Consider the following 15333-nt stretch of genomic DNA (forward strand, 5'->3'; position numbering starts at 1 on the left):
GCTCGCGTGACTAGCTGAAACGCTAAAATGCGAGTATCGATTCGTTATTTTTGATGCTGTTTCATGAAGGTCTTTGTCCGTGACCGCTGACGCATTGTGGAGGACTGAATCCTTTGTTGGACTGGATTGTTGAACAACGTGTGTATTGATCATCTCGAAAAGTATAAATAGGAGCGGACCGTTGGAGCCGTTAATCACTTCGTGCTTACAGTTGCCTGACTCATCTAAGCCGTGGCATGGATTACTTCAACATGAGTAGGTACTCAGGTGTCGTTGTCTTATTTGCTAGTGCTTCGTAGATTTATAATTAAAGGCAGGGAAATATGGAGCAAGAGTGATTAAATATAAATTAGCTTCATACAATAAATGTACGATGCACATATTTCATTTCAACAACATATTTGTATCATATCAACTAGAAGTCGATATGATACAAATATGATACGAGGACGTCACAATAAAAGTGACAACAGATGTATTTTAAAGATCTAGACCTAGATTAGTCTAGATCTTTAAAATACATCTGTTGTCACTTTTATTGCGACGAAACACAAAATAAGTATGCGAATGAGTCATACCCAATATTTTCTTTTCGCGACTTCCCTATTCATACTTGCAAAAATACCATAAAACGCAAGGCTTCCCCTCCCATGTTTCCGTATGTCCCAAAAATTGAGTAGGAAAATAAATCGTCGTTTAGGCAGTTTCGGGTTCGACTTGCCCGAATAGTTGCGAGGTAATAAGGCGACACGAGACGTGAGAAGAATGCTATGGGGTTGGGTAATCCTTGGCGATAAGTCCAGGGTTACACCAGACGGAATGGAGACGATTCAGAAAGTGTTAGGATCACTTGACTACAGAAACTTAAGCTACTTCAAGGGGTAGGTAATAAGGCTTAAAAGCAAAGTAAGGAATTAAAAGAGAGGTAAGTAATGAGGTAACCAGACGCGGCAAGGGCGTAAAAGAGAATTCAGAAAAATTGACTCGGGGTTTGGTAATCACTATACGCCCAGCCCAGGGTGACACAAGAGAGTTTGAAGACAGGCTGTAAACTGTAAAGAAAGTAAATATTGGAAATATTTTTCACTTCAATTGTATATATCGCTTCAATTGTTGTTTACTCTGAGAGTACGTCTGAATTAATAAGATAACACGTTTTTTAATTAATGACGTAGTATTTTTTGAAGAAGCTTATATAGCGTGTTTCAATAATATAAGTTACGCGGACGACATGGTCCTGCTGGGACCGTCAATTGACTCTTTAAGACATCTTGTCAAGCTGTGTGAGGGCTACGCGCAACAGCATGGTCTCATATACAATGCGACCAAAAGTGAGGTACTCATTTTTAAGGCAAATAAATACAATGTCAATAATAGGCCTAGGATCATGCTGGGGGGAGTAGCCCTTAAAACAGTTGTTAAGGTTAAGTACTTAGGACATATGATCACGGAAGATCTACATGATGATCTAGATGTGGAAAGAGAGAGGAGAGTGTTGGCAGTACGAGGTAATATGCTCGCCCGCAGGTTTGCACGCTGTACACAGGAAGTAAAGATAACGCTGTTCAAGGCTTATTGCCAGTCGTTTTACATGTGCAGCCTGTGGGTGAGGTTTACACAAAAGGCATATAAGCATATAACACGATACGTGTTCAGTACAACAACGTCCTCAGAATGCTGCTGAAGCGACCAAAGCACGGCAGTGCCTCTGGCATGTTCGCAGAGGCAAGGGCACATGACTTCTTTGCAATTAGGCGCAAACGAATTGCCTCTCTGCTGAAACGTGTGCGCGGTAGCAACAACAGCATGCTGAGGACGTTGGCCGAGAGACTCGACTGCCCGCTCACTAAATACTGGGTCGGTGTGATGATTGGGAGGGATAAGTAGGGCAAAGCCTTTTGGTGAGGTGGTTAGGCATGGATTAGTTTGTAGTTGATTAACATAGATAATAAGATAGCTATTAAGATTTTTTACTAAAAGCGCTATGGATTTTTAATGGTCCGAAATAAACAATTTTTAATTTTAATTTATATCTTCTTCAGAAAATACTAGTCCGGACGTCCTTAAAGAAATTAAGAGGTAGGTAATAAGGCTACAAGACGAGACAGTGTGAGCACGTGAGAGGAATAGGTACTGTGTGTTTAAGTAATCCTTTGCGATAAGCCCAGGCTTACACGAGACACTGCGGAGACATGTCATGGAAAGTTGGAGAGCGTTAGTTTAATGTATGGTTTATCGTAAATTAATTTAATATATAACCTTATTTAAGAAATTACTTATATAATGTGATACCTTAATGAGTAGGTATGTTATGAATTTATAAGATCTAGACAATATGTGTACTATGAGTAGGACATGAAGTTTACACAAAATATTGCTGAGACTTAATGTATGTAGCTAACCAAGATATTAGAAAATCGATACATTCGATTATCTTAATATTTTATACAGCTAAAGAAGATATAGAAATGTAACAAATTCCATACCACAACCAAAACAAATTTAGTTCCAATCCAACTACACCAACAAGAGTACATAAACTCGAGACGAAACAACATGTTCTTTATGCACAATTCTCTGAGAGATAAAACAAACCCACCAGACCAAACATCGCAGCGAGATTAAGTTTAACTAGTTCACAACACCGCAGTGAACATGCACATTGCAGATAAAGCAACCCTGACAGAGGATATAAAAAGCTTTATGTTTATGTCCAACCTAAGCCATGTTAACGGAGATAAATCAAAAGCTGAATCAAAACTGAACCCCACCGGTAATTAAAAAGGCCGCAATCACCTAGTACTTATCAAATATGATATTGCTATAGGATATGAAGAGAGCTTCATGAAATGTTAATCACCTGACCTAACCAAAACAAAGTTAAATCGGGATAAGTGAAAGAGCTGAATCAAAACGGAACCCCAACAATTACAACATTAAAGAGCGCAAAAAACCTTGTGTAAATCGAATATAAATGTTTGAAATGGCAGTTAAGGCTGAAAGGCAGACCCCTCGGCGCCGCACGATACGACATGTAAACTGATAAAATATTTAGAGCAGCTTTAAACTCGCGAGGGGAGAAATGGTAAATTTAAAGCCGTTGGGAATACGTACAAAACGCGACCGCGGAAGTTTCAGGCGGAAACGCATGGCGAATTTGAATTTAGACTAGACTGTGGAATTAGTCGGTATTCTGGGATACGAATCATACGAATTGTTGTCGTTAGTGTTGTTGATGGATCTTTAAGTGTCCTTATCTTGAATATACGGTTTTGTTCTTGATATTAAACTTTTTCTTGTTTCTTTCCCTAAAGACTACCACACTAGTGTAACACTTTTAGAGGCTATGTCTTCACACATGCAGAAACTTATAAAGAGGCGACGGAGTCTTTATCTATGAACTAGAGTCGTTTTAAAAAATGCTTCATAACTTTTAAAAGGAGTCCAATTCTTCAAATTCAGATAAGTACTTGAAAATTATGTATCTATTTAATTGCCAATAAACACATTAATTAAATAAGTATGTACCCAGTTAATGTAATTGCAATAATTTATGACTTGTTAGGAAAAAGCACAGTTAAAACTAAGTGTTCATTGTTCTAGCAATTAAAAATGTGAATGGTGATAGTATAATAAATAAGCTAATAAGGCATCTTAATGAAATAGATACAATAATTTCCACGAAAAAAATTATATAAGAAATAAAGTGTTAGAAGTGTAAGCGCTCGACACTCGACGGCATCAACATTACGCTTTTTTCATTTCCCCAGTTCCCAACCGCTCAGACAAACGGGCAAGTCTAGAAAGCATGGACACGTTTGAAGCCGGTCTCATTAGTGTGATGGAACGCGGTTGAAGTTTAAATTAAAAGTGCGGCGGTCGCTACGTGCCTCGCAGATGTAATGGTGTGCTTAGTCTTGTCAAGTGGATTGATGTGTGAAATATGTCATCAGAAGGGTGGTGAAACTGGAAAATTTTGCTACCGAGAAAGTGATAGGGGTTTTAGTATTTGATAATGTGTGCTGGAATTTAGGACCAACATTGATTGAACGCGACAATGTGTAAAGCGATGAGATGAGACAATATGTTTGCAACTTATATAAGAAGTATCTCATGGGTAAAGCTGGCTTTGATATTTCTGAAGTCACATCACGCAACGCATTGCAGCTACGACAAGCCCTACCAGCAACAATAGCTTTTATAGATCTATAAGGCAACTTCCTAAGCCGTATTTCAATTAATAATTATTGTGGTATAGTATACAGTTATTATTTGTTATATTTTGGATTAGCCATGCTACCACACCTAACGCCCAACTTTTCTGGCACGATTTTAATACGAACGAATTCTCGACAGCAAGTTATTCGAAATTAAGACTGTAACTTCGTCAAATGTCTTATTTTCCTCAAACTCTAAAACTAAAAGGCCTTCGTAAATTCACAAGTTTTAGCATAACAAGTGTAGCGAGACGCGGCGGAACACGCAAACTTCGGACCTGCAATGCATCACCATTAACTTTACAGGTAGTGTTTCACGTGCTTTAACGAAGACATTAAAATATAAATTTACTGTGTGTGGGATTTCACCTTGAAATAAGCCAGAAGTGCCTAAGACTGTATCCGCGCAGACAATAGCTGACATCGGGTGTTATTTTCATGTTTCTCGAGTAGTTCATTTATCTATAATTTTGGAAATTTCAATTGGTGCCCTGTTAAATCCTTTCTGGAGTACTTGGATATCGAACCGTTTCGCAAATCCAATATACTATATTTAGCGCGTTTGTTTTAATTTTAATTCATAAATAAATTACAATTCCACCCCATAAAAGCAATGCGAACTAAGCGCCGGTATTCAAATGGAATGTCCCAATGATTCTCCTGTTGCTCCCCGCGGATCAAAAGGGTCCTAAACTTGTTGAGTTAATTAAACTTGACTGTTAATCGCACCCTAAACAATTATGTAATCGCTATCCCCTATGCCTCTTCACAAATTGCCAGTTGACATACCCTCCGAGGTTGATGAGCGTTTGATGACATCACATCTGAATAATGTGCGGTGGAGTTTTGGGAATGTAATGAATACATTTTGAGGTTTTGATTATAGGGGGAGCGTAATAATAAGTAATTTCGTCCGTAAAGGAGTAATTGATATAAAATTAGCAATATAATTCCAGTCAGAGTATGGGTAAATTGAATAGAAGGTACGTGACGCGACTGCAGCGAGACACAAATGTAGATACGAAAAATGCGAGCTCAAAAAATACCTAAGTAAGCTTGATTCAATTTCTAAGGTTGAAGAAACCAAGCGACCCCTATTTGTAAAGCCATAGAAGGATAAGCAAAAGAAACAACAGTTAACATATTAAAATATGAATAACAGTATACAAATTAGTGACTTCTTAGCCCTACAACAGAATCCCCTCTCTTAATGATCCTTCCCTTCGTGATCATTGTTTTAAGCTCTGTGACAAGTGGTATCGACTGATTACGTTACTTTACGTCGGCATTGCGTGCTAAAGCACGATCAACCTGCATTATATAAGAGCCCTACAGAAATGTGCTACGATCAAACGATGAAAAAGAAAATAAAATTTCATGACGTCGAATTCAATTTTGAAGGGCCAAATAAAACAGAAGTCGAATCGGTCGTAAATTTAACAGTAGATGCTGATGAATTCTATTGAATTCAATATATTAGAGTTGTATATCGAATCGAACGTCGCTTAAATCATCACAGAGTATTGGCAAGAGAATAATAGCAAATTTACCACATTTAAATAGAAAAGCACGATCCCAATCATAGAGCACATATCCACAAAATGGTTGCCAGATGTACTAGGTGCTCCGTACAAAATGGTGGACGATATAAAGTTTATGTTAAATCAATAGGGCTAGCCGCTAGCTAGGTCTGGTCTCCAGTCGGCGCAACCTATACGATTTATTCGAAATACTAAACACTTGAGGTAGAAATGAAAAAAACTAAAACAAAGAGTAAATTTCCCGGACTATCAAATAATATAACCGAGTGAAATGTGGTATGTTAATAATATCTAAATCAAACTTAACAGAAAAAAAATTGTGCGTACGGAAGAAGTGAAACTTCGTAATGTGGAGATGAAAATAATGCTCTAAAATACATATGGTTTATATTACAGTTTCACTTCAAAAAATATTTTCAATTTAGATTTATAAAATAGATTTAATAATACATATATTTAAATATATATATTCTAAAATTCCTAAATAATAGAAAATATAAAAAGAAAAAATACAAAGTCAGGTTCCACCGAGATTTGAACTCGGATCGCTGGATTCAGAGTCCAGAGTGCTAACCATTACACCATGGAACCGGTTGAGCTAATCGACGAATTTACTCATCACAAACTCTTACTACTTTATGTTACCGATTATAGCGTTAAACGTTTAACCCAACCTTGTTGGAAGTCGCATAAGAAGTTTCACTTCAAATACGTAACATTAATTTAAAGATAATATTGACATAGAAACCAGACACAAAATGAAATGATGACGGTGTGGAGTTTCGTCGGAAAAGTTAGCAAAACTTTTCCTTTCCCATCAACAAAGTTCTTACATAATGCCAACAGCTTATGACAGGGGGAGTTTGCAGCTCAGGCCAAATTAATAGGTCTAGATTACACAGGGGGGTGCACACAACCCTAACTCCGTCTGTCTCTCGATCTCCCTTTCAGAAGATTAAGTAATGCCGGTAAACCACGTGTTCAGTGTCAAGATTTGAATAACCGGTATCGACGCCCCCACCCCTCGAATCGCCGGCCGGCATTTCTTTGACGTAAGAGCTTTAGATTTAATGCGGATTTTTTAAATAAATTGTGGTTTGACGTTCAAGCTAGTAGAGCACCGTAAAAGCTATAGCGATGTTGTTGTTGTAGAATATAAGCCACAAGTTTTAATATTATATGTTAAAAGTGGTCTAGCGCAAGAGACCAACATATGTGTGTATCTATATCATATTAAGTACAAAATACATATAGACATTGAGCACAACGACGCATTTTTAATTTGTCTTTTTCCCAGTATTAAAACCTAAATCGTTGTTGATGCGTTAAAGACCAGATCATCCAAATACTCGTAGCTAAATAGGTTGACACCTCTTCTGGAAGGGAGGAACAATAATACTAACGAAGATCTTATCTGTAAGGCTATCTAAACAGTCAACAAATGGGCTTTAGTCTCCGCTGTGACAGCGGCCGGCGACTCGCCGGCTCGGAACAACACAACCGGCTCCGACTCCCAACCTGCAGGCAGGACCGGTGCTCTGCACGAGTGGCAGAAGCACTGCAGCACCGAGTCCCGAACGAGTCCTATCAGCATGGTGAAGGATTAAAATTGACTATCTAACGGAACTGAGTCGCGGCGCGGGCGGACTGCGCGACTCTCGCCCGGAAACTGAGCCGCGCCGGGGGGTGTCGGTCGATAGCTGCGCCCCGCACCCCGCCGCCCGCCCTGCGGACCCACCCGCCACCCCGTAAGCTGCCGCCCCTAACCTAACTTGATAACCCGCACAAGAAAATAAGCCTACCAAATGGAAAAATAATGTCACCCGCGACATCTATTACGTTACGCGTTCCCCTGAAACGATGGTGAGACGGACCAACCCTTGCACCTTTTTCTTTTATGGTTATGGAAGTATTAATGTAAACTCTTGCAAATACCCTTGGCTGATGTTCACATCAGGCCATCAAGGCAGAAGAGGCGGGTGTAAAGTAACATGAAAGGCTAATACGTTTTAGTTTGCTGAAAGCAAACTTAATTCGCAGCCGGGAGGCCTAAGGTCGGGGAAGACAAAACTAATTTAAGAGCCGCCTAGACTCGTGCGGGTCTCGACGGGTTCCTCGCTCATAAAAACAGCGAGTGGGGGGAGGCCGGAGGGGGCACCATGCGGAGGTTCCGCCGCCGTCTCGGCGCCGCCGCCCGCAGCCAATTAACGGCCAGCAAGCCACGCTGAATTTGTTTCGCCACTCGAATTGCTTCCGATTGATTTCCGGTGCTCGACATCATTCATCAATGATTTCACTAACACCCTCTCAGTTATCTGGAGCGCTTAAAATTTTCGCTCCGATTAACTGCCGGGGAGTGAGTTAGGTTTCCCACTGAACCGGATAATTTCACGGTTTGATTTATTTTTTCTTAATTTTGATGTAAGGGAAGACGTAAGGACTGCAGTGGTGGTATAACCTCGTGCACCGGTAGCACGGCTGTGGTGCGGCGGATCGATGCGGCCAACAACCCCAAGACCGCGTCCCCCTGCCCTGCGGTAGTAACTGGAAATTCCAGCACCGAGCCACACTGACGTTGCTTACACGTTGCTACGGGAATACCGCTCCTGGCGTCCGTCTGACTGACTGCCCGTTGCGATCTGAGCCCCTAATTGTTACGTTCATTAAGGAAATTAAAAAAGTTTCATAGCTCTAAATGACTACCACGGTACGCGACAAGAAATCGAATGAGTCACTTCATTGATTGCCAAAGTTAAAGATTCTTAAAGTTGGGTAACACTCCATCAAAAACACATAAAACGTAAAGCCTGTCAGCCCCTAGAATGCAGTAGGAAGATTATATCACGGCGGTGATAAATTAGCTTCCTCAATAAAACTTTGTCTGTGATACCCGGGGGATACGGTGAATAACACAGAGCAAATTTATAAAAGCTACGGTAAGAAAGTCAATAATAAAACTTTGGCATTATTTTACTTAAACACAGGATTTCTTCTAGTTTTTTTATTTGTGACTCAATTAAATATGAATAAAACTACCGAAGTGAAAGTTTAAGTGTAAAAAAAGTGGATTTAATATTTGCGTAATGTAACACACGAAATTATACAAACAAATTTCAGACGAAAGAGATAAACATGGCATTTGTATTGTATTGACAGTTCATTATTCCTTTTGAAAGTCGTTTGAAAATTAAACCTCTTTGCGACTAACTTTATTATGTCGCCAATTTGAATTAAAAGCAAGTGGAGCCCAACGTGGGACCGACATTAATAATTCCATCTCAACCTATTATATACTAGCGGTGCATAATGTATAGCTTTCCTTCAAAGAGCGGCAACAAGTTGAGTCACGTGCCGGCTGGATTTGGCTAAGAATATAATTTGGAGGCGGCGGCGCGCGTCCGCCTGTGACTCTACCCGTATCGATTTTGCCTCGTTTTAGGCTTTGTTTAAACATCGCATCCCGGCGTTATGACAGGAACACAGCCTACAATAATACCGTTCAGCGCTGTTTCTTACTACCCAGTTTGATAAGAAAATTGGATGAATAGATACTTTACTAGGATTACTTCTAGAGATGACAATCTAATATCTGTACATGAAGTAAAGCACGAAAATACGTGAGTTAAATAACTTGAACAACACATTGTGTACTGCGGAACAGAACTTTCAAGAATATTAAGTACGAAATATGGCTTCGCGTGTTCATGGAGATGATGATCAAGTATATTCGATATGTATTGAAAATGTGTGCTATGCCACACATATTTAATGAGAAAAGTCAACGAACGGGAGCATGATTTTACTTTACAAAACCTTTTATTATTCTCGTTCTGATGTATATCACGTTCAATCATAAGTAATCAGAGCTACGTCATTAATATTGACGAAGGACTTCAAAACATAATTATTTGAAAATGAAGCGATTTTTGATAATAATTCCAAATTAAGATCGCGCGGCATTAATGAGTAAAGTTGGACAGTCTTTACTAAATAAACATATAGCTTCCAATATTATTTTGGGGAGAAATCCAATCGTGCCAGCATATGGTTGTTACTCACTAACTACCTCGGGGATAGATTTTCCGCATCTGGATGGTGAAACTTTGCAAGGTTATCGGAGAAAAATGAAGGAGGCGTCTCTGAAAATGAATTTATGGTACATTAGGCGAATCATTTAGGCAAGACGTTTTGTAATTCAAATCGGAGTTTTAAATGAGCCGGTTAATAGAGACGACACATTTTCTATTCCGTCAGTGGCAGATTGTAGGGCGTTCGCTTATCTCATTAACATTAAAAAGAAATCCATACTTAGGGGTATCGGCCCCGTAGGTTTGGCGAAACATCAATTCGATATGACTTTCAATATCAAGTGGGGTCGGTTCTGAGGGGAAATATTGCTGTATTATAATGACGCTCGCTTTGTATTGCCGGCGTCTTTATTGCGGTTGTTTGTTTTGCGCTATTGGATTCAATCTCAAAGGGTCACTCGATCCTAATAAGATTTGATACGATTGTAAGCGTAACCGACAATATTAAAATGTAATTTCGAAAGCCGAGTGACATTTTGTTAAGTAATTGAATTTTTACGGACGGCTACTGAAAATCTAACGCCCCACTCTAACCATGCAGATTCATTTCCGATTTAGTATAATAAGGTTTTATATTTATGTAACTTTGCTTGTAACAAAAAGAAGAAGCATCCCAAAAAATAATATTCCCTTTTCTGTAAAAAGTTGAACCCATTTTGTTGTTAATGTCATTCACATTAACAACAAAATGGGTCGAATGAGTGAATATTATTTTTTCGTGCCGAGTTTGTTTAAAACTTGTATGTTAAAGTTAAATCTCCGTAAGTCATAACATCTGTTCGTTTAAAAGCATGCAATAAAAGAGCCTTAGCGTGGAGCCATAAAAACGTCGGGACAACCGCCGTCGGCGGAGCCCGTAAAACGAATCACGCGCCACGGGTCGAACAAGCGCAGTGCGCTTAAACATGCTCGTGCTGATACAAAAAAAAAAACAATGAGTATGCATGAAGAAGGTTATCGCTGCAGGAGAAGAAAAAGGAGAAAGGCTCCTGACTAAGTGTCCTAAAGGCAGACTCAATGCCCCAACAAACCCAGATAAAAAGTGAGTCTTTTTATTATCTGAGTACAAAACCACGTTGACGTTCAGAAAGTAAGTGAAAATAGCAGACGTTCACCAGCTTTTGGGACTTAGGTATGTGTGGGAAGAACGAAATATTCAAAACAACACCGGAAATTTGTGAATTCCTTCAAGCTTGACTAAGATACATAAAATTCTGTAAAAATATTTTCCATAATGTCAATATCCATCGTCCTCTTTCCTCTTAAGAGCAATGCCGCTGGAGTTTGGAGACTTAATTCGAGTTTGATAAGTATTAGACAAATTGTAAATTTAAAGCGGTGTATAAACCTTTTTAATGACGTAGGCCATGGCCCCATGAAGCTGGGAGAACTTGTTTCATAAACTGGGTCCTCGAAATTTTCATGACAGATAAAAATACAACAGTTCTACTCTAGGAAAACTTGTGCGAGTATAAGTATACGTATGCAATATCCCGAAGTCCTTTCAATAGCGAACAATTTTAACGTTTGAACATTTTCCACACCCCCTGCTCCCCAAATCTCTTTAGCATCTTTAAGCTATTTATAACCAACGCTAAACCTTCATTAAACCAAGAGGAATTAAAACCAATTCCAATCTAGTAATACAAATCAAGACGGGACGGCAAGACCGCAGCGCGCAGGTCAAATGAAACCAGATATTTGAAGCCGTATCAGTCTGCGGTCAATTGCAAAGTGTCAGCATGATATCAGGCTAGAGCGATAGACATCTCTGAAACTAGGTGATGGAGTTGAATAAAATGAGGCATAAAATTAAAAGTGTATGATTTAAGGTTATTTTGATATCATTTTAATAAACCCATAGGGAAAACGATTAGAAAGTGATCCTGTGTAAAGATGAACGTTCTAAAGACCAGGTCAAATAGATAAATGTAGCCATGCCCTGTTTCATTTAAATAATGTGAGAACATTCTTAAACTTGGATCAATACAAATTTAAAAGAGGATTAACTTGGCTAACAAAACCGTTTCAAAAATCATTTTGCATATCCTTCATCCAGATTTTACTAAACCTTTGCAACTGTTAAAATAAAAACATTGTTACATAACAACTAACAAACACCAATACAAAATAGTTTGTCGGCCTAGACGGAAAAGTTTCGCCGCACAATATTGCGGATGTAATTTGTTCCCGGCCACCGTTTGACTTTGCGTCTAAATGTAATCTAAACTCTTAGTTCAGGAAACTACAAACAGTTTCCAGATGCTAAAATGACATTTAATACAGGCTTTATATCCATAGATAATCTAATTCGTACGATAGAGAGGAAACTGATATGTAGTTGCAGGCGTTGATGCGACGATCTCTGAATTTGAATCGCGTGGTGTGACTTCATAATTTATTTTTTACATAAATATGCCAAAAAACTAAGTACATATATACTTAAGAGTCAGTTTACACTTTCGGATTCTGGATAGGGGGCGTCCATTAATTACGAGGATTTTTTGACTTCCCGCTCCCCTGGTGATATCTTGAGATTTGTCTCGACCAAAATGTATGTAGTATGTAGAAACATGTATCCAAATCGTTAATTTATGTAATGTCCACCCACAGAAAAGACGCCGGTTTTACCGAACGTTTTTTACCCTTGTGCGTTTACTCTCAAAAAGTACAATTTGGTGATGTGGAACTGCTAATGCAGACTATGAAAATATTTCTTTGTTAAAAATAAAGATCATGTTATCATCCGTAAAAGTGTTAACTATAAACGCAGTTCAAATTGTAAACTTAACAGGCAAATGTTTACAGCAAAAGTTTAATACCAGAAAAGGCAACTTGATGAAATGGAACCTGTGATGCAGACCATGTAAAGATTTTGTGAAGTCGGTTTTTTTGTTAAAGATTATATCATCCGTAAGCGTGTTAACTTTAAAAGCAGTTCCTATTGTAAAGTTAACAGGCAAATGACGATGTTTACAGCAAAAGTTTAATAATATTGTCTGGCTGTTATCAGTCAAACACGGTTTGTTTCTCGGGGATAATGGGCTAACATTACAATAAATAGCGACTATACTGTCCTGCTGTTTAGATTACGATGCTCTCGAGAAAGGGGAAATTGTGCTAATAATATAGCTAAATGTATAAAGCGATTGAGATTTTGATGAAAGTACACGTATGTATGTAATAATAAACATAACTTTAACGAGTCGTGATGGTTCTTACTTTATATTATGTTATTTGTTATTCAACAGAACGCCATGTCTTTTCAAGCTCCTCTAATCGATTGATCTGAACGTGAAGTTAATCACCTTATAGTAAGACCAAGCTAAGTTGGCAGCGATTTTGATAGCCCAGACTGTGCAAGTGTTATTTAAACGTCATAATTTCATAGAAGTTTGACGTTTAGAATAACACTCGCAAAATCTGGGCTATCAAAATCGCTGCAAATTTAGCTTAGTGTAACTATAACATATTAAACTAAAATAGGTCACAAACAATCACCAAAATCGATTATAGTCTCGTCACGAAAAGTCAATAGTACAGTTTTAATGACAGACCAGCATGCACGATTGTTTCAGACAGCTGGAATAGCTTGAATCGATACTACACTGCATCGCATTAGTCACCCGCAGAGTGCAATACGGCCTGAAAGCTGCCAGTGTCACTCGCCACATCGATACACTGTGTATTAAATAGCTGTAGTTGTAATAAAGTTAATTTAAGCCGTCAACTAAAGGGCACGTTGAAATTTAAGCCGTCAACTAAAGAGCACGTGGAAATTAAACACATACATATTAGAAAAACAATAGCATAAATATACTAGTGTTATATGATAAACCGGAGCCGTACATGTCATGCCGTTGATGGAAAAATGACGTCACGCTATACATAGAGTTGATTCCCATTAGTATTTTCGTAATAATTAATCATTCGTCAACCTCTTTAGTTAACTGATATAGATACTTGACAATCAGTACAGAAACGTCTAACTGGCTTTCATCTTATTGTCACGCGACTAAATAATAGATAGTTTATTAAATAATATATATTTTTGATTTTTAACAGTGTATTTAAAGAAACAATTATGTTTTTACGCGTCAATAGGTTAGTTATCAAAATTTATATCGTTTTTAAAAAACTGTCTAAAAATAATAAAAGCAATAATAAAAAACGTAAAAATGTTAAATTACGTGATGATAAATAAATCTCTGATCTCGGTTTGCGTTTGTTTATATACTAGCTTATACATATACTTCTTAGAGAACACGTAGATACAGCTATTACCTAAAGAAACGTTTTCGCTATACTCGTATTTATATAGCAAAAGGTGTTAGCAATACGTTGCGTATCCTTAGGGATGTATATAGAAGAGCTATGATATATTCCGATTCCTAAATAAGAGATAGCTTCCGGATTACAGCACTAAATTGTAGTGGATTAAGGTAACATATAGGAAACTAGCTTCTGTCCGCGACTTTGTTTGCATGAGAGAGAATGATAACTTCAGAGGCAGAGGCAAATTTAATCTAACTCGGTTCAGCGTGACAACAAACAAGAGTTCGTTGTCACGCTGTTTCGCATTTATATTGATAAGGAATTCACCCATGCCGCGTGCTATAGGTATATTCTTGTCATAATGTGAAGAGATGTCATTAGGGCGTTATCACTTATCACACTGGTGATTTGCGGTTGACTTGAAAGCGAAGCGAGTGCGCGCTCGCGGCAAAACCGTTGCGCGCCTGCGGCGAGCTCGATGCGCGTTCGCCTCGCCCGCAAGTCGCCAGTGTTAGAAATAGCAATTGATCGGCCAAAATTATCCCAAGCACTTATTTTCCCATTTAACGAAAGGCCGGCGGGATTCTCATTTCCTATGACCTTCGGGCGAACTGCCTATCTCATTAATCACTGGTCAACGACTTTTTATCCAAACCGTCTGTTATTGTCGACTCATATGTAACGTCTCATGACATGAGTCATATGTAACGGTCGTTAGTCGAATCTGTTTATTCTCTATTCCGCGAAGCTGATTTTGGGACATGAGACATAACAATATCAGCAGCTGAATAAATATCTTATACCTTTATACCTTTAAACGAGCAATTCTTGTATATATATATATATAGATCATATATATAGATATATATATACATATATATATATATATATATATTTCTGTGATCTCGGAAACGGCTCTAACGATTTCGCTGAAATTTGGTATATGGGAGTTTTTGGGGGTATACTAAAACGCGTGTTTCAAGTTTTCATGCGTTTTTCTTTCGACGCAGAATATGGTCGCTAATTTCGTGTTGCCGGCCACTGTCCGTCTGGTCCAGCGGGTTAAGACGCGGACTGCTAAACGAGTGTTACGGGTTCGAATCTCGCCCGGTGACTAACTTTTGTTTTTTTTTTATATGTTCAGGTTTATACATCATTTTTTAATTTTTATTGTTTTAGACAAGTTTAATTTAGTAAAAAAATGTATGTATT

The 15333-nt window shown here is 38.3% G+C and overlaps 1 protein-coding gene and 1 non-coding gene across 3 annotated transcripts in view; both read right to left on the minus strand.

Moving 5' to 3' along the window:
- Window positions 1-7441, minus strand: part of LOC133518420 (stathmin) — a 32631-nt gene extending 25190 nt beyond the window's left edge. For both annotated transcript variants that reach the window (XM_061852104.1, XM_061852105.1), the window contains exon 1: window positions 7277-7441. In XM_061852104.1, the coding sequence (XP_061708088.1) occupies window positions 7277-7352 (76 nt within the window). In that variant the 5' untranslated portion in view covers window positions 7353-7441. The remainder of the gene's footprint in view (window positions 1-7276) is intronic.
- Window positions 6278-6349, minus strand: Trnaq-cug (transfer RNA glutamine (anticodon CUG)). Its single transcript has one exon. It is a non-coding gene; the product is annotated as a tRNA-Gln (tRNA).
- Window positions 7442-15333: the final 7892 nt, after the last annotated feature.

The sequence above is a fragment of the Cydia pomonella genome, chromosome 5 (assembly GCF_033807575.1).
Source record: "Cydia pomonella isolate Wapato2018A chromosome 5, ilCydPomo1, whole genome shotgun sequence".
Classification (NCBI taxonomy): Eukaryota; Metazoa; Arthropoda; class Insecta; order Lepidoptera; family Tortricidae; genus Cydia; species Cydia pomonella.